Here is a 26,308-nt window from a genome sequence, read left to right as displayed (position 1 = left end):
GAGAAATACAGTCAGAATTGTGAATCACCTCGCGTTGAAAACCTTTTAAAACCCACAATCTTCCCCCCGGTGAGCAAATGAGAAGCAAGGTGCATTTGCTGAAGCCTTTCAAATGCTAACGTGGCCATATTTCACTCTTACAACCTTCTCACATCTCCATAAAATATTACAGCACTCAGAGTGATGACTGGAGTCGGGCAAGCTTTCTCCCACACTTTCACCGTAATAACGTATAGTTTGTCTCAAAAAACATCAGATTATCCCACACATAATAAACCCACTTGGGTGTTTTTATTTGTTTAAAAAGTTGCTCATCAATAATCGGAATGAAACAGTGAACGCATCTTCTATATAATTGTTGTAAAACAAATGATGGTAACCTTCACGGGGCTTGAATAAGTAAATTATTAGACCTCATTCGCTAAAGTTTGTAAAATAGCGACCAAAATATACACGGAAAAAATATATTAAGCTAATACAAACTAAATTTAAACGAATTTAGACAATTTTTGCTTTAGACCGAATTTACATAAAACTCACTTGAAATATTCGTCCAATTCGCAAAAAAAGATCTGTTTCTTGGCTCCTTGGTTTAATTTGCCCTTTAATATACTCACTATATGTATTAACAGCTTTTAATGTAAATGGTTATTCTTTGTTCTTCAAGAAAACAATTATTTCCACAGTGTGAGACAGATCATTAACGCAGCACTGCTAAAGGTCTTAATAGAGTGCAGCTGCTGACGCATTCATGGTCTCCTCCGACACTAAAGTACCCGGAATTTTAACTTCTCCCATTTTACTTTTTTTGCGCAGAAAATATTATATATATATATATATATATATATATATATATATATATATATATATATATATATATATATATATATATATATATATAAAAGAAGTAGTTTTTATGGTGTATTGAAAATGTATTTATATTTATAAATTAATAAACGAAAACGTCTATTAGCCTATAGGAAGAAATGCTATATGCTATATGTATATCGTTACTATGCTTATTCTCGCAAATTAGGCTATATTAGCTGACTTGTTCTATTAATACATTTCTTGGATACGTGTCTAAACAGGAATAAACCCAGTCAGTCCTTGTGGAAGTTTTATTTTCCGACAGCACTTAAAAGCAGCATTTGTTCAGAAAAAAACGCACGTGTCCGGCAACGGAGTTCCTGTCTCCTCCAATCAGAGCTCCGTCTCACTCAGCCTTGCCCAATGGGAATAGCGCGCTTGCAGGTGGCTGCGCTGTTATCAGCGAGTCCTGCTCCACTCCCAGCATAAAGCCAGTCAATTTATGGAAAGACAAGCCGACCCCTTAATGGTGCCCATCAAAACCACTAAAAACATCATCAGACTGTCCGACTTCCGCGAGGATTCCTTTGGCGGACGTATGCAACCTCCTCCCAGCTGACAGACTGCGACCAAAACAAACACACGGAGAGACATTTTGGGGGTTTCATCGGGCTCTCAACTTCCCAAGAGACAACAAGTTCGGTTTTTTCCTCAAGTTTTCCGAGTCTTCTTCTTCATCCAGGATTCTTTAGGAGAAAGAGTCAAAAGTGGCCTGGCTCCAGTCTACGACCAGTCCGATCTGCGCCTTAATTTACTCTAAACGGTTCAAATCAATTTTTTCTTATTTAAGAGAGATTGGCGGTTCATGTTCACAAATGTTAGCGGTCGGGCAGATGGAGGCTAACCGGCAGAGTGCTTTCGTCCTGGGCAGCACCCCGCTGGCGGCGTTGCACAATATGACCGAGATGAAGACGTCCCTGTTCCCGTACGCGCTGCAGCAGACCCCGGCGGGCTTCAAAGCGCCTTCGCTGTCAAACCTCAACTCCCAGCTTGGCGGCGGGACCCCGCACGGAATAAGCGACATCTTGGGGAGACCCATCACTACTGCTGGCCAGCTGCTGTCCGGCTTCCCCCGGATAAACGGCCTGGCTACCACCGCGGCTGCCGCAGCGGCGGGGATGTACTTCAGCCCGGCGGTGTCGCGGTATCCCAAACCCCTGGCCGAGCTGCCGGGGAGGGCGCCCATCTTCTGGCCCGGGGTGATGCAGGGTTCTCCGTGGAGGGATCCGCGGGTTCATTGTCCGAGTAAGTTTTGAATTTCTTTATTATTTGCCTTTATTTTCTCTGTTAAGTTACAACATGTTTTTACAAACCTCTGTCTCATTTTAGGTGAGTTTTCTCTTATTCAAGCATTTATTAAGTATTATATGTAAGTATTATAGGCCAGTTCAGCTACATAGACAAAAAGCTCTTGAGAAAACTTAGGACGTTTACAGTCACACAATAATAGTAATAACAATAACAACAACAACAATAATAATAATAATAATAATAAATGTAGTTCATAGGAATATTTGTCTCATTTATCTCATTTAGCATTACATTGTAAAATCCATCTGTGTTTTTTTTTCTTTATCTGTTGTCTTATTTACTATTATACATCCTTATAATGTTTATTTATTTAGCTCAAGCAAGCATCATGGTGGACAAGGATGGCAAGAAGAAACACTCCAGACCGACATTTTCAGGACAGCAGATTTTTGCACTGGAAAAAACTTTCGAGCAGACAAAATACCTGGCCGGTCCAGAAAGAGCCCGCCTGGCCTACTCTTTGGGGATGACGGAGAGTCAAGTCAAGGTAAACAAATAATTAAAAACAAACAAACTCAGACGTTTGATACATTTGTGAAACATTATGTGGTTTAAACGTACTTTGATTTCTGTAAATGTAAAATTTCAACAGGCCAACAAATGTAGTTAAAACCCTAATTAATTAACTATGTAATGAATTGCTGTCAGCTAATTCCTCTTGTTATTATGAGCCAATCCACCTGTTCGGTCCTGGACCTGTTGAGCATCATGTGCGCTTCTCTTTCCTCAACAGGTTTGGTTCCAGAACAGGAGGACCAAATGGCGGAAGAGACACGCAGCAGAAATGGCCTCCGCCAAGAAGAAGCACGACTCGGAGACGGAGAAAATGAAGGAGAGCTCGGATAACGAGGACGACGACGAGTACAACAAACCGCTGGACCCAAATTCAGATGACGAGAAAATCACGAGACTGTTGAAAAAGCACAAAGCCACCAACCTGGCGCTGATCAGCCCGTGCAGTAACAGCTCGGACACCTTGTGATGCCCATAGCTGGGGTGGGGGCCCAAAGCAAAGCAGAGGGGGACCAAAAGAAAAAATAAAGAAAAGAAAAGAAGGGTCCAGCCAAGAGACCTGTCGCACTCTTTTCCGACCCAGTTTTCACCTGATTTTTTTTTATGAACATGCGTCTGAGAGAGGGAGGGGGAATCGCGTAATGCGTAAAAACAGTGTGCGCAAAGACGCACAGAAGACTAGTTCACCAAACCGAGGCCAGAGACCCACCTGCGGACACGGAGCTATAAATAAGTTCAGAACCGGACTCCAAGAAAAGTGATTGTGACAAGTGTTGGTCAGGTGAAAGGACAAATATACTGAGGAAGGAAGTTGCTTTTGGATGCTCACGTGGAGTTTTAACAGCAGATGTAAATGTAAAAATATTCTTTACACACAGTCCGGATCAGTGTGTGTGACTCTTTACATTTAAGCCACAAGGACACCCCCCCCATTTTACATCAAGTTTAAAAGCTTTAGAAGAATTCTTAATTAATATTATTTTGTCTGAAGAAAACGATCATTTTCTATATTTAAATTTTTATCTCAATAAAAATTATTCTTAAAAAATAAATAGCAACTTATTAAAAAAAAATACAGCTTCATCACAAATTTAGCTTTAACACAATCTTTTTTTTTTATTATTATTTTTTTGATTTTTGACTGAAAGGTTTTACACACAGCTCCCTCGCCCTTCAGTCCACACTGATCCGGATCCCAGACGCATGTTTTCCTAAAAGAACTGCAGGTGTAAACGGGGCCTGTGATGCTTCTAAAGCTCAGTTTAACCAGGGTATCCACTGTCCTAAAGAGGCAAGAGAATCACATGTTTGAGACGAGTGAGTGATTTGCGCTGTAGCCGTGAGGATGTATATATATTTTTTACTGAATAAGTTATGTTCTAAGCAGCGGGAACGCGGTAGCCCTCTTCCTCTTCCTCCTCCTCCTCCTTCCCTCAAATTTATCTGCTGCTTCGTTTTTATTCTTGCAGAAAATTTCCTCCACCTTTTATTTTATGAGTCTCGCGTGCGCACAGATAGATGCAAAATGCTGTAAATAATTATTGTAAAAGAGAGAGAAAAAAGCAGCTTGTTTTAACATCAGTACTCAGTACACTTTTCATTTGGAAGAGTTTTACCTCATCACGCAGCGGGATGGAAAAACTGGAGCATTCTTTATGTTGATCTTTAAAAAAGTATTATTGCTTCCGGTAATTATAGGAAGAAAAAAAACTTTGTATTATGAATAAATTATTTAACAAGCATTTCTGTCTTATTATCGGTTTGTTTTTATGTGTGAGCTCATTATAAATGAAAAATAAATTAATAAATGTCTGTAATTGAATTTAATTATTGGTTTTTAGAAAAACAATATTTTAATTATTTATAATTAATTTCAAGTATAAATTAAGATTTAATTTTATTAAAAGAACACTTCAAATATATTGACTATTATAATTAATATTGTGGACATAATTACTATTGTTTTAGATTTTAAAAACTATTTGTCTTTAATGTTTTTATATTTTTTTCACCCCATTCATGAATTTTAAAGTTTCCATGGAGGCTGTCCAACATAAACAATCTTCATTATTACATTATAGTAGCGTCTTTAAAATCTTTAATTATTTTCAACATTTGATAATGTTAATGTGAAGCTGCGGCACAGAAGTGCGCCCCCACCGTCTCATCTGATTACTACATCCTGACGTGGTCTGGCTGGAGGTCAGAAACAGTGGCTGCTTTCAGCCAATCAGAAAAGAGTAATTATGACGTTATTTTGTTTAAGTTAAGTTTAAGTTACTTTGTTTATTCTGCGATAATGCAGAGATAATATTAAACTGGCAAGACTGATTATGTTTCAGAATGATGACGATACAATTTCTACGATTTTTCTTTCAATTCTTTAAGAATTCTTTTCCAGCTTAAAAGAATTGTTAAATTTTAATGTTTTTTTTTTTGTTTGTTTTTTTTTACTTTTACATTTTTTCTACAAGTATTTTTTTTTTTACAATTGCTTAAAAAGCTTTTAACCATTTTTTTTTCTTTTTGTAATCCTTTATGAAAGCTTGGTTTGCCTATTTATACTAAAAAGGTCCTAAAATCCCCTTTTTGTATTTTTTCTTTTTTGATATGGAAATTAATGTATACAGAAGATCCTTTGGAAACACATTCTGACGTAGATAAAACATGAATGGTACAGTTAAAGTTTATTTTCTTCTCTAAAAGCCCACAGGAGTAATTTTTCCTGGATACTGGAGGCCCATCTTCATCAAATGTTATCTTCCAGAACAAGAGGAAATTATGACTCTGATCCCTGCTGGTGTAATATTATGTAGATTTTGCAGAACCAACGAGGAATTTATGACTTACGATGTGAAAAATGAGAGAAAAAACAGGACACAGCAGCAGCTGAACTCTAATGGTTTTTATTGCTTGAGAACTGCATCACCTACAGTTGAGGCCAGGCCGTCCAAAGGGGCTAGAATAAAATCTCTATCTGCTTTTATTAGATGGAGTGAAGAAAAAACTGCAGCTTATACTCCTACAGCAAACTCACAATGACCAGCAGGAACAAAAAAAGAAAAACATAATAAAAAAAGAAAAAATACAAGCAAGGCCTTTTTCCTTTTTTCTAAACTCTGCCTACAAACAAAATCATGCATGTGGACATGAACTGCAGGCAAAACACAACTTGTGGGTGATTCAGATAAAAACAAAAAAGTCACAGAGGATCAGTCTGACACCTGTAGTGTGGTAGAGGAAATAAAAAAAGAAAAGAAAGAAAGAAAGAAATGCTGTCATCGCCTGTAATGCTCCAGACGTTTGCAGGCTGCTGAAGGCTACATACACAAGATAAAAAGCAAGTTTCCCTGCTTTTCTTTAGAGTTTCTCTCGTTTTTCTTACATTTCATAATCAACACCTTTTTACGGACAGAATGAAGAATTTTACAACTCTTACACACTTCATATCTGTGTAGGATACTTGGCACCATAATGCAGTAACAAAAACAGACAAAAAAAAAAAACTTTACATTTTTAAGGACACCCAAGCCTATCTAAAATATCACATTCAGAACCATAATATTATAGAAATAAGTTAGAGTAAGAATAATAAGGACATAACATGAGTGCTAAATAGGAAACATTATCATTTATATATATATATATATATATATATACATATATATACATATATATGTATATATATATATACATATATACATATATACATATATATATATATATATATACACACATACATATATATTTGCATGGTCTATGGCACTGCTTAAAACATTCTTGGATAGGCAATAAATCACCGAATAGTTTTTCTGCTGCTTCTCTTCTTGAACAGACTTATCTGAAGGTCTCTGTGGCTACAGGAACACCTTCGCAGTTGCTTTTGTTTTTCTGCACACACGTCAGCATCAACGTTTTGGTAAGAATTATAAATTATCTCTTTTAAAAAGTACAGCATATAAAACAAAAACTCCACTTATGTGTCAGGCATAGCTGTGTGTTCTGAACACAACTCAAAAACAAAACCAAAAACAGCATCTCCTATCTATAGATATAGATATTTATATCTATAGATATATTTATATAGATAGATAGATATACATATTTGAAGTAAACTCAGATTTCTACCTATTCCAACAAGGACCACAAAGTTTGGTCAGAGAAGAGAACGGCACTAAAACCATTAAAGGCTCTATGTTATACTGTCAAATGTACAAATAAACCTAACAATATAGATATACAACTTTTTTTGCATTGCACTTTTCTTTTTTTAAAACACCTTACATATTGTATGGAAAGTAGCGTCTATACATAGAGGCATACCTAAAAATGGCCGGTACGGTGTCTAAAAGTACGTAGTATGACTGATTTCAATTAGAGTTTTGGCAATGAGGCTGTGGCATGGAAACGAGTCGTCTGTCCGTCTTTTTTTTCCTTCTTTTTGGGGTTGCATGGCAACAGTGAGGTCAGCGATGTGCGTCTGGAGCCGGGGCCCTCGGGTGCTCGTCCACATCTCGACAAGTGTTTTATGGAGAGGAAAACGGTTGCGTTTTCGCATGGATGAGGCGTGTCCAGGCGACTGGTCAGCGCTGCTGAAAAAAAAGTTTGTCTACGTTCTTCAGTGTGTGCTTGTGCAATAAGTGTGTGTTTGTGCGTGTGTGTGGTTGTTTCTTTTTTTCTCCTGTCTTCTCACAGAGGTGCTTCACTGAATATGTTCTCCCCCCTTTGGCAATACTTTCCTGTGGAGAAAAAAAGGGGAAAAAAAGGAATAGTTTATTTCTTCATATCAAAAATGAATGTAAATCAAACACATCATCTCCAGGATGTTTTTGTTTTAGTTCAAATACAAAACAAAGCACTAGCTTGTGTGTTAATGTCTTAAAATGACTTGCATTTTAAGCAATCTGCAGTTTTACACATTTCTCTTCTCAAGTTTTATCCTTAAATAAAACTCATCAGGCAGGTTTGTGGGGGCGTTTGCCCCCCTCCCCGAGAGAAGCATTTTTTTGCAAAGGTAATGAAGAATCAAGCAAATCAAATCAAACAGTGGCAAACAATGGGAAGAATTGTAAGAAAGAAAAAAGAATATTTACCACGAAATCACTGCACCACACAACACTTGTGCTTATTTGCATTAGGTTTACCTGCCCCCGCTGTTATTCGGAAGGACAGGAAGACAGGCTGGTGGGGGGACAGAGACAAACCACAGTCAGAAAATAAGACAAAATTCAAGTTGAAGACTTCTTTTTAGTGCTCTCGTGAAAGACGACACACACCTCCCCTTCTTCCCCTGGTGAGCAGCGATGGCACGCAGGTTAAACTCACATACCAGCGCCCTGCATTTTTGGGCCTGTGTGCTAACTACATCGGACATTTTCTAAACAGTGGCGGCCGGGATTTTAGCACTGGTGTGTGGTTATCTGTCAGTTACTGGGGTCAGCTTGCACACACACACACCTCTCTGTCCTGTGCATGAGGACAGACTGGACTCAAGGCGCCTCTGACCGACTGCATCGGCTGAAGTTACACAAAAAATATCTGTAAAGTTCATTAAATCTAAACCGTTAACACGACAACATTGGTGAGGTTTTAACAGTTAAAGCAAGTTTACATCCAGAAAAAAACTAATAAGAATATTCAGTTACATCACATCACATCACAACACAACACGTGTACATGTGGGCCGAGCCCCTGTTGTTACCTTGTGGTCCCCCATGCAGACATTGGGCCCAATGTTATCATACACTATAGACTTGTCTTCATTCTCAGGCTGCAGAGACACAAAATCAGACGTTTTGTGATGCACATGTGAAGGACAGATTGTGTTATTAGTCACATTAAAATGACAGATCAGCACACACACACACACAGTGGTTTCCAGTTTACGTAATGAGTGTGAAAACTGAACATTTCTTATTTATCTAGTTGTGTCAATTTGTTCCATTTTTTATCTCCTTCATTGATTTCACAGATTTGTAGTTTGTCACAGTTTTCTGATGCAGTCCTCTTCATCACCCCGATCACATTCAGACGTCGTCAGACCAAGACCACAGCTAACACACACGTTACTGAGACTTTGACCTTTATGTTGTGGTTTACTCACTGCTGAAAATATCAGAGCATCAACTTTATACATTTTCTGTAAATTTCACCTGAAAGTTGAAAATCTCTAACTTTTACTTATGTATAGAGTCAGAAAAACAGAAAGCTGGTGAACTGTTGAAAAGTGTGTAGGATGTAAAGTATGTACGATAACGAGCTTAAAAATCATCTTGACTGTATTCATTCTTCAACACAGTCTGAACCTCTTAGACTTTAGGAACAGGTCTCCAGACTTCTTGAAGGACTTTCTTTTTTGGATGTTTTTGTTTTTTGTTCTGTTTTCGGTCCAGATGATCCCACTCTGCTTCAGTAATGTTCAGGTCCAGGTTCTGGGGAGGATTCATCCTCCATCAGACCTGTTGTTACTGACTTTCAGTCCACTTTGATGTGTGTTCCCCATGTTTCTGCTCCTTGAGAAATGCTTCTTGACATCCATCCTTCATGCAGACCAGTTCTAATGAGGCTTCAGTGAACAGCAGACGGACCAGATGCATGTCTAAGGTCCTGTCAGGACTTTACTGGATTTTTTTTTTTACCTGTTTTTAAGGGCATCACTTCCACATCCTGTTCAACTGCTAAAGATACTTTTTATTTTTAAACTATCAAACTTTGTTAACTTCTCTCTCTTTTTTTGTTTTTTTGCTACTAGAAAGAAACGGTGTGAAGATCTTGTTGGCTGATGTGTCGACATGACAGATCTTTTTATACTTGAATGGTTAGTAAATCAGTGTAAATGCTTAACTAGCAAAACTGATTCCTCTGAAAATGCTCAGATACGCGAATTAGACTGAAAATGAATGAAAAAGCAGCAAATGTCAAGGGAAACTTTTTGAAAGAGAAGAAAGGTAGAATGAATGATCAAGCATAGAAGCTAAATGTAAAAATGTTACACTGAGGGGTTGCTACAGACTTCTGCACATTTCTAAATGATGGCATTAAAAACAAAGAAAGGTAACAATCATCAGGTTTGTTCTTACAGATTCTCCCTCAGCTCAGTTTTTATCTTTGAAGTTGTGGACGGGGCATTGAAGACAGATAAAACCGGAGCTAATTTACAAACACACACACACACATACTGCAAGTGTAATCTGAGAGATTCGTGTTTTTGTCTTTCTGCACACAAAGAATCCAACACACACACACAAATCTGCAGACTGGAGTATAAATCACACTCGTCTGGTTGAACTAAAGACTTTTTAAATATCCGCCCCCCACTACACACACACACACACACACACACACTCACAGATCTGTACCCACACTTCAGAAGGAGACAGAGAGCTTTAGAATGAACCATAGAGCAAAATCCAAATTAACTTCAGCCCAATCCTGCAGCTGAGTGGGGTCAGCACGCCGAGCCTCCACCTCACTACCTTTCCCAGCGGGCCACGCACTGCCACCTCTCTACTTGAAACGCCTCCCCCTCCCACTCCCTCCTGGTTGCTGAGATACATTCATCAAACACACACTTGATAATTTACAAAGGCAGCATAAAATTGTGGATGTTCGGGCTGCGTAATCTTTAGACAGATAAACAAATTACCCGGGGCCCTCTGGCAGGGAGGGAGCGCTCGCTCGGCTAAACATTCATTACCGGCGCTCCCGGAGCTGGTGCCGCGCCGCACAGCCAGCGGGCAACCTTTGGCGTGTTAGGGCTCGGCAAGCAGAAAATAACATGATGGCGAGTTAACCGACCGTGCCATGATAGATGACGCTGCACGCCGGGCTGTTTACAGGCCCATGTCTCAACAATCTGTAACGCTCTGGGCCTCAGAGTGTGTGCTCAGTGAATCATCAGCCAATCTGCAGAGGCACTAACTGTCCCACTCTCTCCCTGCATTACCAGCAATTAGCCGGTACTTGAGGCAGGGGGAGCAAACAACAAAGCAGCTGTGTGTCTACATAATTTTGACACATTAAGTGGGTGAAAACACACAGCAGGTAGCTTTTTTTAAAAAAATACTTCAAAGTCTTTATTTTTTTTACTTATTGTATTAAAATGCTAAAGCTTGATGCAGTCCTCGGTCCGAAAAGAAGAAAGATCAGGAAGGAATCTGTCATTTGTGGAGGACAAAAGAAAGCCAAACTTCCTGAGAGGCCTCCTGCTGTGGACCGGTACTGGACATTAACAGATGAAAGCCTGGCTGTTCCAGGAACACGTCCTCTAAAGACACAGTTCAGTTTAAATGTAGAAAAATGAGCTCTTTTCTTTTGCTGGTCGGGCCAACAGCAGCCCTCCAGTTCAGACTGTGTTTGTCTTGTGGAAAACAGGAGTTAACCAAATCTGGGAAAACGCTGCTTGGCTGCAGGTTGGATTTTCCAAGTAATCTAGCAAACAAAATACCGAGTCAAGAGTGAACAGACTGCAGCGTCGACTGTAGGAGGAAATGTGGAGGTGGGGGGAGGAGAGAGGTGGCAGATTGGGCTGGAGTTTGTAATTCTGGGGTGGATCTGAAGCCAGGCAGGGTTCTACTCTCTGAGGGAGGCGACAGATCGGTGGTTTTATGAAGAAAATGGGGCCCGGTGGAACTCTACATATATACTATCTGGTTAGAGCTCCAAATGAATATTCACAGAAACCTCATCCTTCCATCTGTGAGACCACACGGAGCAGACGGGTGATGGAGATCAGGGATGGAGGTTTAAAACAAAATAGTGAGAAAATGGTGAGACATTATTGATGATGGCTTCTAAATATTAAACATGAAAAGAGTAAGATTTATATATATATAAAAGACTAAACAAGAGGAGGTGGTGAGGCTCACCTTTATGACCAGGTCTCTGGCAGAGGAAGACATGAGGATTCGGTCACACCAGGCGGGACATCTGGTGTTCATGTACTGCTTCCCCTGATTGCTGTCTTCACTGTATGGATAACTGAAGAAACAAAAGAACAAACAAACAAATATTTCAGTCTAATCAAAGTAAAACAGAACTTTTATTCTTGGTAAAGAGCTGAACAGGAAAGGGAAACCAGTAAATATGACACCGCTTCTGGGCTAGAGCCCCCTGTGAAGGGCACAGTTTGAGATACATGCTGTACAGACGATCTTTGCACATACTAGGAAGCGCCAATCCTTACATGTAGCACAGTAAAATCATGAGAAACTCAGCTGACAGACTACAAGGCATTGGCTTCCAAACAGAACACAATTCAAACCCTGAGCAATTATATGGGAATCTAACAAAAACATGACATCACTGTCCACTTAAGAGCTTCTGCTAACGTCTCCACTTTAAGCAAACCACAGAAACGAGGTGTCACGTGAAAGCAGAGACTCTGCTGATCACAGAGATCTCTGTTTCATCCTTGTGGGACACAAAGCAGCCAAAGAGAAGCATTAAAAAAAAAATCACAGAATCAGAAATCATGTCTTGCTTATGCTGTTTTGTGGTGAAAAGTTTTATTCCAGCTCCAATAAAACTTTACTAATGTTTCTTCCATGACTGCCTTTGTTTGAAATGAGTCGCGAAGGAGGTTTTTATAGTGAGGTAGTCACTCTTCCTATCATAGACTATCTTGGGCTTCCCTTCTTTCTGGATCCTCGTGGTGTTTCTAAGGTGAACTTGGGGGCTTTTCGCTGGACTCTCCTGACTCATTCATAAAGGTGTTGATTATCAACATCGGCTGATGGGCTCCTGAAATATTTACCTCTTTTTAAACTTTTCTAAAACTGCTCAGGTTCAGTGTTTTTAAGCTTCCATTTTACACAATTCCTCATCGGACACGACTTTACTCATTCCAAGATGAATTGGGCCGCTATCTGGTTTTCAATTTAACTAATGTGCTCACGTGTCTCAACTTCCTTTTGAAACCATGATCGTAAAAATATAGTAAATTTTTGAGGGGGGGGGGTTTCAAATAGGAGACAAAATAAATGGTCCCCATCAAGAAAAGATTAAATGAGAGAAGTAATCGGAGGAAGACTTCAAAATATTTTCTCATGGAAACAGGAGGTCCATTAATATGACCAATCATCTGCGTAATCTCTTAAACCAACATCCATGGATGGCTCTATCAGAGCAGCCTTTCTCTGCCAACTGTACAGGTTGTGTGTGTGTTTGAGAAAGAGAGGGGGAGAATAAAATAAGAAAAGAAAGAATGAACAAGTGCGATTCAGGCGGAGCAGGCCAGAGGGAGATTCAGGTGCCCATATGTATAGCTACATCCCCACACGCTTATCAAAAACAGATTAGGCGCTGCTGCAAATGGCTGTGAGAGATTGTGTCTGGGAGCAGCAGGAAACAATCACATGATTTAAGCGGCGGGAGTCGGGCGGGGAGCCATCGAGCTGATACAGATTTACATTGTTGAGAATTCAATTTGCCCCTTCGGCTCATCAAACTGCTTCAGATTTACACGCCACCAATCCAATTTGTTTGTCTGCGCTCATCAGGATGTAACACCAGGCTTACATACTGTAATACCAATCCCATTTGCTCCTTCAGTGCCACGCATGCTAACTGTAGCATGACACAAAGTGCCTCTTCTTTCAGGATGCTGGTACCCTAATGGTAAAATAAACACACACACTCAGCTTCTGATTCATCACACTTGCCGAGACCGGATAGCTTAATTGGACTTTGTGCTAAAGCAGATTAGATTATCCATTCAATTGTAGTTTTTATTCAGTTCTTTCAATATTTGTGCATTCAGATCACTGCTGCTAAAGCTAATGTCATTACACTAGTTCTGGTTGTGGTCTGAGTTCTCTGCAGTTTCTACAGCAAACAGCATCTAATCCAGGCAGAAAGCTTTATTCTGCATTTGAGTGAAAAACACAGAAATGCTGTCTGATCTGAAGTTTTTATCTGAGTATCAGGTTTACACATAAACGTGTATTTTAATAAGACATGAAAGCATGTGCCGCATTTGATGGTAAATCTGTTCGTCGGTGAGACATTTAATAAAAATAAATCAGCCCTGACAGGAAAAATATCTGTATAATTTGTGTTCCTGGAGCCATGAATATCAATACAAATCAAGTTTAATGACAATATAATATTTCAATTAAATGGAAAATGTTTCAATCTTTATGTTTGCAGATATCACAGATTCTCTCATGATCTCATTTTGATTAGATTCAGAAATTAAATGCTGATACAACACAATCACTTCCACTCATATGTAAAGTTTTCCTTCCTGATCTCAGACATTTAGATTAAAAACAATTTGTTCCTTTAGGAAAAACAGACACACACACATTCTGTATGTTGAGCTTTAAAATGTCCACATGTAAAAGAAAACTGAAAGAATAAATATCTATTTGAATATTTTAAAGCAGGATATAATGTAAACCTAACTCTCAAACCAAATATTTTTACAACCTGGTTATAATATCCAAGTTAGTACAGTTTGACCTTATAAATCTACACTCCACACCTTTCGATATCATCTTTTTATATATATTAAATTAGGCAATATAAACACATCCACGTGTTCTTACTTGAGCGCATCATGCAAATGATTATTGTATCTCTGATCGATGTTTCTGAGTCGATGCATCGGTGTAGATCAATCGATTTTTGGCACAACAAACAAAAACAGCTTTGTGTTTATGATATTCAAAATTTTGAGAGGAATTTTTAACATTTTGGTCAGAGGCCAGTGGCTTCATTTAGAAGCTTTTGTACTAAACTGAGAGTCAAACATTCAACATCTCATATTTTGATCAAACCTCTTGCTCATCAGGAAGGTCTACATACACTCATCTGCCTCTAGAATCAGGTTAGACCACTTTTTTTTCCAGAATTGCCTTAATTCTTGGTGTCATAGATTCAACATGATGGTGGAAACATTCCTCAGAGGTTTTGCTCCTTACTGACATGACAGCATCACACAGTTGCTGCAGGTTTGTCAGCTGCATCCATGATGAGAATCTCCCGTTCCACCACATCCCAAAGCTGCTCTACTGAACTGAGATCTGGTGACTGTGGAGGCCTTTAGAGTCCAGTGAACTCATTGTCATGTTCTAGAAAGCAGTTTCAGATGATTTGAGCTTTGTGACATGGTGCATTATCCTGCTGGAAGTAGCATCAGAAGATGCTACACTGTGGTCATAAAGGGATGGACATGGTCAGAAACAATACTCTGGTAGGCTGTAGGTCCCCCACATCATTACACCACCAGCAGCCTGAACCACTGATCCAAGGCAGGATGGATCCATGTTTCATGATGTTTCCACCAAATTATGAGCCTAGCATCTTAATGTGGAGCTGAAATGGAGACTCATCCGACCAGCAACATTTCTCCATCTTCTATTGTCCAGTGTTGGTGAATGTGTGTGAATTGTAGCCTCAGTTTCCTGTTCTTAGCTGACAGGAGACACCTGGTGTGGTCTTCTGCTGCTGTAGCCCATCTGCTTCAAGCTTGGAAGTGTTGTGTGTTCAGAGATGCTGTTCTGCATATCTTGGTTGGAACCAGTGCTTATTTGACTTCCTGTTGCCTTTCTATCATCTCCAACCAGTCTGTCCATTCTCCTCTGACCTCAGACAACAAGACATTTTGTTACAGACAACTGCTGCTCACTGGATATTTTCTCTTCTTCAGACCATCCTCTGAAAACCCTAGAGATGGTTGTGTGTGAAAATCCCAGTAGATCAACAGATTTCAGTTTCTGAAATGATCAGATCATCTTAACTATTTGTTGTAACTTAAAATTATTTAGCTGTGTGTGTCAGTAATTGAACAGGTTTTCCTAAAAGTGTATATTACTGATTTTCTTTGTTAAAATTTAACCCACAGTTATAAGAATCAGACTTTCTGGTACAAGATTTTACTGAGGAGGTCTTGATCTTGTCTCATTTTCTACAAGCAATTAAACACATCATTGATTTCCGGTTCATTATCAAAAATAGGCTTCGGTCATTGAACAGCTGAAGCTGCAGCTCATCAATCTATAAATGTGAGCATCTCGACTCATCCACGTGCATGCTTGCTCCATGAATGCTTACAGGTGTAGCATCCTGTAGTTTTCTGTGTTTTTGGTTTGCATTTGTAATTACAAAATATCAACATTCTTTTATTCTGCTCTCTGGGATTCCTTCCTAAAATCCATCAAGTGAAAATGAATGATCTTAATGTTAATTACTGCCTGGGCTCAATTGGTTTTTAGTGCAGATTAGTTAATGAAATGTAGAGCTTCAGTGCTTCCATCATAAAACTATTGAAGCACAGATGAAGACTGGAAAACCAGAACTGAAATGATACATTGTAGAAGCAGAAGAGACCTCAGTGACATTAATTCTTAATAAACGTCTTCACATACACGTATATGTCGAGATGATACCAGATACGGTTGGTAAAAGCCATATTTTTGTATGTGACTGCTTTTATGTAAGGGCTTAAGGATGAAGCATAGGATGATCTCATCAGGCTCAACACACAGCCCCCCTACCAGGTGTACAAACAGACATACAGTGAGCTACTTAAAGAAGTTCCCTGCCTCCAATTAGCATTAATAACACTCAAACCATGGGGGAAATGCACGGAGGTTTTGGTATGCTAATCAAAGAGCTAAAGGAGTGATCCTGGGATAAAAGAGAGCCTAAAGAATAGGATGAGTGAAACAGATAGAGACAGGGAGGCAGAGGAGAGGGGATAAAGACGGATCAGACAGAAAGCGGCAAAGTGAGGGTGGAAAAGAGCAAAGTCTTCAAAGGGCTTGGAAAGCTGCTCGACTTCAGGGTGGCCTGAATGCTCCAGCTTCCTGAGGACGGTCTGGGAACAATTCTTCTAACAGGACTCTGTTATAGCTTTATTGACTAACAAGCCTGGGGTCATTTTGGTGTTAAAAAGATAGAGAGAAAATCAACTTTTCCCCTTAACCTCCTTCAAAGAATGAACTCCCTCTAGATAGCAAACTTCCCCAGGCACTTCAACACTACTTTAGTATCGTTCAGTCATTTTTGATGACAGTCAGCCGTTGTAAAAGCTGATTAAAAATACTTTACAATGACCATTGAAGTCTCATTCCCCGTGTGTGTGTAAATATAGGCCATTCCCTTCTCTGTTTTGCCTCCAATAAAGATAAGTCTTAATGCACGAGTAAACATACAAATGGTGCGCTGAGGCCAAAGTGATTAATGTGTCCGATTAGCGAGCTCACAAACTAATCGGGGAAGGTAAACGGCTTGAGAGGACATGTGGGCTAGAGGCTGTCAGCTCATATCAGACCCTTATTTCCAACAGCAAGACTAATTAATGGGCTAAACTGATAAGTCCAACCATTGTTTAGCTGGAAGGGTGGTGGTGCTGCACTTTGTGAAATCCACAGATTCCACGAAGTTCAGCAGTAGCTGGAATAAAGGTGGTGCTGCACTTCCTGGAATCCACAGATTCAGGTACACAAATGAAAACACGGAAACATCCTCAACCACCTAATGGTTATATTACCTGTTACGTTAAGACAACTACCCTAACCTCTGGTATGTAAGTATATAACTACCTTTTAAAATTTGATGCTCACATTTGACTTTAGAATACACAAAGTAGTTGGCTGACAATTCAAAGATAGCAAGATGTCCAGGTCCCGTCCATCAAACTTAATGCCTAAATCATTATACCTCCCTCCACCACCGTGACTGACAGTTTGTATGAGGTGTTTGTGCTGATATGTTGTGTTCAGTGTGTATATGCTGTGTACCACAGCCAGCACCAGATTATTTTCTCCTGTTGATATCAGCATACACACAAACAATTAACAGTAATTGCATCATCATCTGTCTACACATTGTTAGTTTCCTACCTGATACACCCCATCCTGGGTTTTTATTGTCCTAAGCAAGAGTGAGACATCTATGTCATGTTGACAACAATCATGTCGAAATGCATATCATAAAAAACAGAACTGAGAACATTATTGGTCAATCAAATCTAAGTAGGAACACATTGTATAACCAGAGATTAAAATCGACCTCCACACCTTAAAAACCTTCCCTGATTCATAGACAGCAACAACTACTTCTCCAAGATCATTTCTGATGTCTTTCCTCCTTGGCATTGTGAATGCTTCAGATCAGCAAACTTAAACATCTATTTCTTCTATGATCAATTAATCAAGTGCATTTAATCAGCAGGAACCAGCTGGTACTTTGGCTTCTAAGGAAGCAGTAATACTGCTTCTGTATTTGATTCAGTTTTTGTTAGAGAAATATTTTGTTGTTTATCTGAGATTGTATTTACATAAATATACGACTTTCAAAGGACCAGATGATTTCTAACCATCTCTTGATAGAATTAAAAAAGGGTTTACTTTGTCTTTTACATATACATCCCATTTTCCAACATTAAAGCTGCTTTAATTTAAACAGGAGAAAAGTTCACTTAAAACATGATTGGTTGAGACTAAATATTTGCAAATGTCATCAATGTTTTTATTTTTTTAAATAACTTATTTATGTATCATTGAGGTAAAACAATTTGTCCAATAACTAATCCTTTCTTTGGTGCTACTGGCCACTTTGCAGATGATACATGTCCGTACGGTCACACATTGAGACCCTCCAGCAACCATCGAGAGCTCATTCATTCATGCTTGGTTTGGGGTTTAATGTTTAACGTGGCTGCTGGCACATTACTCACATGTGTGGCTGCCGTGTCAGCTTGTTTGTCTTGCAACAGTAAAAAGTGGCAAGGTGAGCAGAAGCCCTACCTGTGCTGTGTCATTTAGCCTCACCCAGCAGGAGAGACGGTGTTTACATGGATTACTGTATTATGCAGCCTTTTAAGTCCAAACACTGTTTTTGGAACTGATACCAAACAGTCTTTTCCAAACAATCAAACAATTAAGATAATATTTGAAAACTGAATACATGAAGCTTCAATTAGGAAAAATGATAAGCATTATTTGTGCAAAGATACTTTCTGCAAAACCAGACTCAACCCCTTTCAACAATACCAGATACTCTAGACTTCCTTGTCCTATATTTTCTTATCTGTACATCAAAACCAATTACCTTGTCGTATATGACAAAGTGGCGGGCCAAACAGTGGGCTATTCAGCGCACTGAGTAATGAGGGCAATATAAACTTGGGAATATAGGTAGGGCAAGAAGCCAAAGATAAGAGAGACACAAGGTCAAGGGTACTAAACAGCATTGCGAGAGATGCTATTTCCCTAGTTGGGATTGGCTAAAAAGTCAGAAACTGCAGGCTTCAAACGACTCACTGCCTCCATATCTATGTTTGTTTGCTGTTGTCAGGGGAGTCTTGGCAAAACACGATGCATGCACACACACAGACTCAAAAAGATCAGCCAAATGCTATCAATAAAGCTGAATGTTTGCTTCAGTTTGTAGAGCTGGGAGGCTCACAGGCACAACATTGGCATTGTGGAGCACAAACAGACTGAAATGCCATTGGTAGCATGCTGGAGTTCAGCTATGACAATTCTGCCTTTAGCTCCTCTGAATGAAGACAAGAAGACACAGATGGCATCCATTTAATCTTTCCTATGAAAGATTGTTTTTAACAAAGCCTCGCTCTCAGTGGCATTGTATCAGACAAGAGGCAACGATACATGACAGCAGCGAAATCTTCAGCTATTATCGCCACAGTGTGGCCCCTCATCATTTTCGCTGGCTCTCCAGTAGTTAGAATGATGGATGTGCTGCTGGCTGTAAAACAATGTTCCTGTTCAGTGTGATGCTGGAACCAGCCAACACAAGCCACACTCACAGCGGCTCGGACTCACTGCTTTAACCAAACATCGTCACTTAACTACATCTGAGGTGCCCCTTAAATGGAGTCACGTGCCTCTGCTCCAGTATAGCAGGGCCACTCATATGGCACAGAACAAGAAGCTTCCTTTATGAATGATGCAAACAGAGAACTAATGTATTCACAATCAAATACACATACAGAGAGGGTGAGATCATTCGTACAGGCCTTCAGAGGACAGGGATGTAGAGTGAAGAGTGTTGTTCAAGGAACAACGACAACTACTGTTTACAGAAGAGCCATCTGTGTGGGCACTTCCTATGAGCTCAAAACGAGTCTCAAGGAATTCTCCACTGCTCTGACAATTCCCTCATAGGCTCTTATTAGCAGTTATTGAGAAACTGGCAGGTAGCCATTTGTGTCTCATGACACAAAACCTTCTCTCGTCTGAAGGGCAAAAATCATTCTGCCTGGAATCAGCTTTCAAACCTCCTCCTTCTCTTTTCACAAGCACGAGAATGTTGTTGAGTTTCCCAGCAAGCAAGTCACTGTTAGCTTGTCCTCACAGACCTGCAGCTTTGGAAAATATATGCTAACGTGCCAAGACTGACCTGAGGGTGCTTCCCATGCAGTGAAGACACAAGTGTTTATCAGTTTCTGACTCCTAACAGACCTCACCTCCTGACCTCTGGGCCATGTTGGGCTCTTCTGCTTCGTTCCATGTCTAGACTCTGCAAACACTAAGGCAAGACTAGACGCTCTTTTCTTTGTCAGCCTTACTACACATGGTACTTAAGTTAATATGTTTCAACTACAAGCCAAAAAACACAAGCAGGATTCAGTTATTGGTGTGCTAAATAACCAACTTACTACTAGCAATACAAGTTCAGATAGCATTGTGAGCTATTTTGGGTAAACAAAGACCACAGTACTAATAACGGTTGGACAGTACGAAGTGTGCAAAGTTTCAGATGTGCTAATTAACTGTCTTTACTGCAACTGCATGCATGTTAGATGTAGAGTTTAGTGCTGGTGAACTTTAGACTTTTCAAATTGCAAACCTGAATTTGGAGAATTGTTCTAGTGGATTTCAGAGTAGATCAACTCCGACTTCTGATTTAAAACATAATGCAGAGGCAGGGTCTTAGCCCACGCAGCGTTTTTCTCTAGTAGAAAAAAGAAAGATATATAGCTTGATCCCAAAGGAAATTTGGGGACTCAGCAGAATTTACAATAAAAACAGAACAATAAAATATAGTAAAGTGAAATAATGTAAAGAGGTAAGTTGACACAGAAAGTGAGGTAAAGTGACATAGGCACTTAGAAAAAGTGACACGTGAAAGTGACAAAAAAAAATGTGACAAATAAAAAAAAAAAGGCATTTGGTATTTGTCCATAGTACTACCTGTGGTGCTAAAGTATTGCCCTCCTTTCTATATTCCTCCCCAATGCTGTTACAGTCTTATGGCCGTGGGTGGGAAGGATTTTATGAGAAAAGTGGTGGCAGGGATTTAGGGAGCACTTCCTGTTAGCATTTCATAAAATCACAACCCTGACCAAATGTTTCCTTTATGTTTAAATGACAATAATATCTTGTTTTAACCACTTTTTTTTGTAATGAACCAACTACACCCCTATTATCTATTTGTTAGGGTACCATTTGTTTAGTTTTGTTTCTCAGCTGTGAGCATAAAACAGAAGATGCTTGCTATTATGTTCGTGGATGAGCTTGTTGCATCTGATAGCCGCAGAGCAGTGAGAGGTCAGTGTGTGTGACACAGCAGACAACCGTACAATGAATATCATGTGCAAGTGCTACTATTCCAGGCCTGGTTTAGGTTAAACGGGGGACAGTTTTGAGTAGAAGCAGAGCCCTTAGGGAAACAATTACTCCTGCTGAGCTTTATAATCTGTTGTCTCAACAGATCAAATCATATTTGATGTTTTTGACAGCATCACATATTTTATATACATATATTTTATATATGTGATGCTGCTGATATTTTATATCCATCAACATTTACAGCTCTGAACAGACAGACACTGCACAAGTGTCAAGAACAAGTGTTTTTAATTTTTCTGGTTACAGTGATTAAGGTCTACTAAAAGGTAAAATGTTTAGTTGCCTTAAAAAACAGTGACTGTGACAACACCAGCACCATTCCAAAAAGTCCAGAGATTTCCAGCTTCAAGTGTTTGGACAAGCTGCACAAAAAAGACAGAGTGTTCTGGGGAAAAAAGATGCTGGACAGAGCACTTTTCTTTGAGGCAGGTGCAAAGTTATGGTGCTCAGAAAGAAGTACTATGAGCTACTTTTGTAGCTCTTGTACTTTCAGGCCATGTAGCTACAAAGGTCTGAATTTATAATTAACTTTATATCTCAAGAACTGCTAGATGAACTAGCTGCTATTTATCAGGCAACAGTGTTCAAGCATGTTCATTATTCATTACCAAAATTAGTTAATAACTAAATCAGCTTAAAGCAACAATCCTGGGTCTTTGTTTTAGTTAGCGAGTTTTGATAGACAACTTTTATTAAAACTACAGTTAATTGTTTTTTCAGACTTGTGTCTTCATATTTTTGGCCCTCTTAAATTTATTGTTATAATACTAAATATCTTTAAAGCTTAAGATGTCTGTGTACTTCTTTAACACTAACAGCGGTTGAACAGTGAGAGACAAACCCACATCTAGACATCTGTGAGCATTAGTAACACCAACTATACATCAGTAATTGCTCTAAACATCTGTCTTTACAAACAGGAATGTGACAGCAGCCATTTATTCTGCTTCTGGTTTTTGCCATCTTTCCTCTCACTGACTTCCACACCATCTCCCTTCTCTAAAATCACTCATGATTTGGCCATTGATAGAGCTTTGCCGCTAGTCTGATGTCACTCAAAATCTCCCTCAAAGCCCATTCCAGTAACCATGTTACAAGCAAAATACATTCTGCCTCTACCCCCTCATCATCCACTGCATTTTATTTTTCCAGAAGCTGAAGTACCGATTCAATTTTTGCATCGATCTTGTGCAAAATAACACTACAGAAATCCGATCAGAGGAGTACTAAAAGCTTTCCCCTGAATCAATCAAAATACATGAATAAGTTACTGGTGCCTCCTTATGTTTTAGGGGATATTGCCTTTAGTTATGCCATTTCAAATATGAAATAAAATGCAACATGATCTGTAGTAAAACTTAGAATTACTTTCATTATGGTGCTGCAGTCTACGACCTAATGGCAAGTTGCAGTTTCATGTATTACACTTGATAAAGAAATAGTTTAAAAAAATAAATCATTGCCTGGATGGATTAATCTTTCTCTAGGATCTCAAATCACAATTGACCATACATGTGTTCCTGTGCACATCTGTGTGAGTTGTCCAGCAGCCTGTCAGAGCACAGTAGCCGACTGGCTCCAGGTCCAACTGTGACAAGGCCCGGGCAAATTCCTCACCTGGGTGCCCAAGTACTTAGACGTGTCATGGCCAACTTTGACCGATGACTTCTTGAAAGTAAAGAGATATGCATTTTACAGCTTGTGGCCTCTATATGTATGAGAGCAGAGAAGCATGTCTCCTAAAACTGAGAGGTAGCTGCTGGTTAAGGATGCTTCATTGGTAGTTGCTACTGGAAAGAAAATGAAGACTGTCTTATCCTCGGGTGACACTCGGTGGGACATCTAATTTTGTGACAGCATCTTCTCAGAATTATCTTACAGATTAAATGTTTGTGACTAATATTGATTTATAGATTGGTAGCAAAGTGTGTGTGCATGTGTGTGTGTCAGTGAGGGTGTGTTCTGATGGCCTACATTAAAAAGAGTAATAACCTCACAGATGGCGAGGGGCTGGTCCAGAGCAGGCTATGTGATGGAGAACAATCGTTGAGGCTTGATTGCTCAAGGAGCACAAGGCAGAACTGACAGGGGGAGGGGTACCAGTACATGAGCATGTGTGTGAAGAGTGGGAGGAGGGGGTTGTTTAAGTTTAACTAGGCTGCTGCTACCTATTACAAGGCTGACAATGATGTGGTTTGTGGCACACGCAGAGTAGATCAAATCAGATTTCATATGCTGCTCCTGGGTTTCATCTATTTGATTCATCATCACCTCAAGTACGTGGAAATCATTTGTATTCTTTCACAGCGGCATGCTCATTCGTCCCTGTGGAGAGATGATTCAGTATTATATGGATAGGTGCAGGAGTCAGCCAGTGTAAAAGGACAATAAATCCACCTGTCACTTATGCAAAGTGATGTAAATGGGGTCCCTGATTAAGACACAGAGTCATTTAAAAAACAGGAACTCGCAGAACCTTGACACACTCTAACTCACACTGAAAGCCAATCACGAATACACACGCACACATTTTGATCTTTCTATGCATCCCAAGCCCTTCCTCAGTCTCTCTCTCTCTTACACACACACATTAAAATCCCCCACCGCCCTGTGCCTGCCACTAGAGCAGTTTATCAAGTAATTATTGTTTGATAACAGTGTTTCATTATCTGCACTGATTGAGTCACAACCGACGGCAAAGGTCAAGCGCCATTAAGCGCTGCTCCCGAAACATATTTCCACGCCAGCCGCGTGTTTGCCTTCCCTCTCCTCTGAAAGGGCTAATTGCAAATGCATTTGTTTGAGGAAGAGGAGACCCACCGACTCGCATCTCCCCCAAGTCCCACTGAGACAGAATTATGAATGCTGCCCATGGCATTCGTACGGCGGCTCCTACAGCGCACATGTAGATGCAGATACATGTGGGAACAGTTTGAACCTTCTGAGAGCATGCTGATAGCAATCAAACATGGATGAAGCAGCTATAATCAAACTAGTTTTGGACGATAAGCGGCTGAGTGACTGCTTCTGATTTGACTCGTTAATAAGGAGTACCTAAAGCCCAGCCAGCATGGTCACTGGTTTTGTGGGTCAAGGTTGGGATTTTTCAAATCATCTGCAAGATAAAGTTTTACCTTTCATCCATCCATCCATCCCTCTATCCCTCCATCCATACTACATAACTTTCGGACCTCAAAGCTCAGTGCTTCTGACACAGCAGGGTTCCTCAATCCGGGGCCTTGGTGTCCTGCAGGTTTTATAAGTTTCCCTGCTGCAACACACCTGACTCAGACTGCTAATTACCCATTGAGTTGAGTCAGTTCTGTGTAGTTTTTCATTAAACTTTGAGGTTTTTAGGAATCTGTTTTTAAACGATATTTTCATTGTAAAGTTCTCACATGAATTAAAGACCATTAAAAAGTCGTGTAAAACTAAATCTACAACCAGTAATTCTGACATATGATATGTAAAGAAACACAGACAACTAGATGAGAAAACTCAAAAAAAAAAAAAAAAAAAAAACACTATTAACTCTGAGGGGCTGTATATGGCACTACTACTACAGCTACTACAGGAGATTGGAGCTAAAACACTAATCTGGTGATGTTTCTTATATAAATACGAAGGTTTCAAACAAATGTGTTGAGTAATGGCTACATACCTGGGTGGGAAAGAGATCTCCAGTTCATGCAGCCGATCCTTGAAGACGGACAGCTCTTTGTCAAACTCTAAAAGCTGCCAAAAACAGAAGAAGAAATGGAAACACAGAAAAGGAAAGATCAATAAACTCAGTTTAATATGCTTGTTGGGACTTGTTTCTTTTTTTTCTTTAACTTGTCCTGTCCAGCATGGTAGCAACAGAATGATGGTCTGGCTGCTGTTTTGTGCCAAACAAATTTGCTTTGCCAAGAGGAGCTTTATGGGTATAAGGCTCCTCTTGATAATCGGATTTTATTTAAATGAATTTTTAAACTTATTTATTTATTTTGAATTATGGAATTTATGTAATCTTTGCTGGACTGTACTGGAGGGGACAGAAAAAAAGAGAATAATGATGAGAAGTAAAGAGGAAAGTTGAAAAAATATAGAGGAGGTAAAGGCACAGTAGATAAAAGGCGATGACCCTTCAGTCCAACAACAACCAAAGTACCAGAAATATACAGAAAATCCTACACAAAAGTATCTCTTTGTATAAACCTGGAGGATAGAGGCTAGAGGCAGAATAAGGCGGCTCAGAGACAGGGGCGATCAGCAGCAATCCCGGAGCATGGACCCAAACCTCCCCACCACAAAGACTACCCTGGACCCACCCAGAGAGCAGCAGAGGAAGGCCCCAGCTAGAGCCCCTTGCGGTCACAGGACACAGGCCTTGGCAGGCTGAGATCGGCAGACGACGACCCCGCCAGGTGCCGGCCTTTCTCTGACTTACAACCTGAGTTACAACCTAAACCATTTTCTTTTTGATATTGTTGGACTGTGTTCGTGATCTCAGGAAGAAATAACAAGATTTAGGTCCTTCTTAATCCCACAAAACAAATCAAACTCGCAGTGAATTGAGTCTTACCTGATTTCTGAAATCAGCTAAACCTTTAGCTATTAGACACTTAATGAGAAGCCCATCTTTGGGTTTTTGTAATTTCTTCCACATACCTGAAAGTGTCCCAGTATTGACAGCGGTTGACCAGTTGTGTCTGTGAGTGTGTGTTGGTAGCCCTGTCCTAGTAGGGTCTATCTCTCCACACACTCTTCATCAATCATGTCTCCTCACCCAGCTGTACTCACTCACTAGAGTGTACACACACAGTTCCCCCAGTTTCCCCCCTTTCTCAAAACCCATAAATCATTAGTGAAAAGTGCAATTAGCAGCTCCTTGTACACATTAATTATCTGAGAGATGAACAGGTAGCTGGGGCACCTGCATGACTGCCTCCCTGAGAGACTGACAGCGACGTTTCCCAGCAACCCCTGGAGGACCTTGCGTTAGCCCCGCCCCCATCCTTTTACAGAGG

At 39.9% G+C, this 26,308-nt stretch overlaps 2 protein-coding genes across 3 annotated transcripts in view; one reads left to right on the top strand and one right to left on the bottom strand.

Moving 5' to 3' along the window:
• Nucleotides 1-1,260: 1,260 nt before the first annotated feature.
• nkx6.2 (NK6 homeobox 2) lies at nt 1,261-4,258 on the top strand. The gene is made up of 3 exons (XM_042010200.1): nt 1,261-2,115; nt 2,496-2,668; nt 2,915-4,258. Exons 1-3 carry the CDS (start codon nt 1,686-1,688, stop codon nt 3,161-3,163), a joined length of 852 nt encoding a protein of 283 aa, XP_041866134.1. The 5' UTR covers nt 1,261-1,685; the 3' UTR covers nt 3,164-4,258.
• A 1,326-nt stretch (nt 4,259-5,584) lies between these two features.
• LOC121655501 (inositol polyphosphate-5-phosphatase A) overlaps nt 5,585-26,308 on the bottom strand; it is a 161,901-nt gene continuing 141,177 nt past the window's right edge. Inside the window, exons 12-16 of one of the 2 annotated variants that reach the window (XM_042010199.1) lie at nt 24,961-25,034; nt 11,562-11,673; nt 8,396-8,464; nt 7,788-7,875; nt 5,585-7,433 (exon numbers count right to left, since the gene is read on the bottom strand). In XM_042010199.1, coding sequence (XP_041866133.1) covers nt 7,795-7,875; nt 8,396-8,464; nt 11,562-11,673; nt 24,961-25,034 — 336 coding nt within the window. In that variant the 3' untranslated portion in view covers nt 5,585-7,433; nt 7,788-7,794. The remainder of the gene's footprint in view (nt 7,434-7,787; nt 7,876-8,395; nt 8,465-11,561; nt 11,674-24,960; nt 25,035-26,308) is intronic. The other variant, XM_042010198.1, reaches the window with a different exon arrangement.

The sequence above is a fragment of the Melanotaenia boesemani genome, chromosome 16 (genome assembly GCF_017639745.1).
Source record: "Melanotaenia boesemani isolate fMelBoe1 chromosome 16, fMelBoe1.pri, whole genome shotgun sequence".
Lineage (NCBI taxonomy): Eukaryota > Metazoa > Chordata > Actinopteri > Atheriniformes > Melanotaeniidae > Melanotaenia > Melanotaenia boesemani.
This window is presented reverse-complemented; position numbering and strand designations above follow the sequence as displayed.

Excerpts from the sequence above, each read along its gene's own strand:
- nkx6.2 (XM_042010200.1), top strand. The coding sequence starts at position 1,686 with ATGTTAGCGGTCGGGCAGATGGAGGCTAACCGGCAGAGTGCTTTCGTC. Across the intron at positions 2,116-2,495 it reads TCCGCGGGTTCATTGTCCGA|CTCAAGCAAGCATCATGGTG; the intron begins GTAAGTTTTGAA and ends TTATTTATTTAG. Across the intron at positions 2,669-2,914 it reads TGACGGAGAGTCAAGTCAAG|GTTTGGTTCCAGAACAGGAG; the intron begins GTAAACAAATAA and ends TTTCCTCAACAG.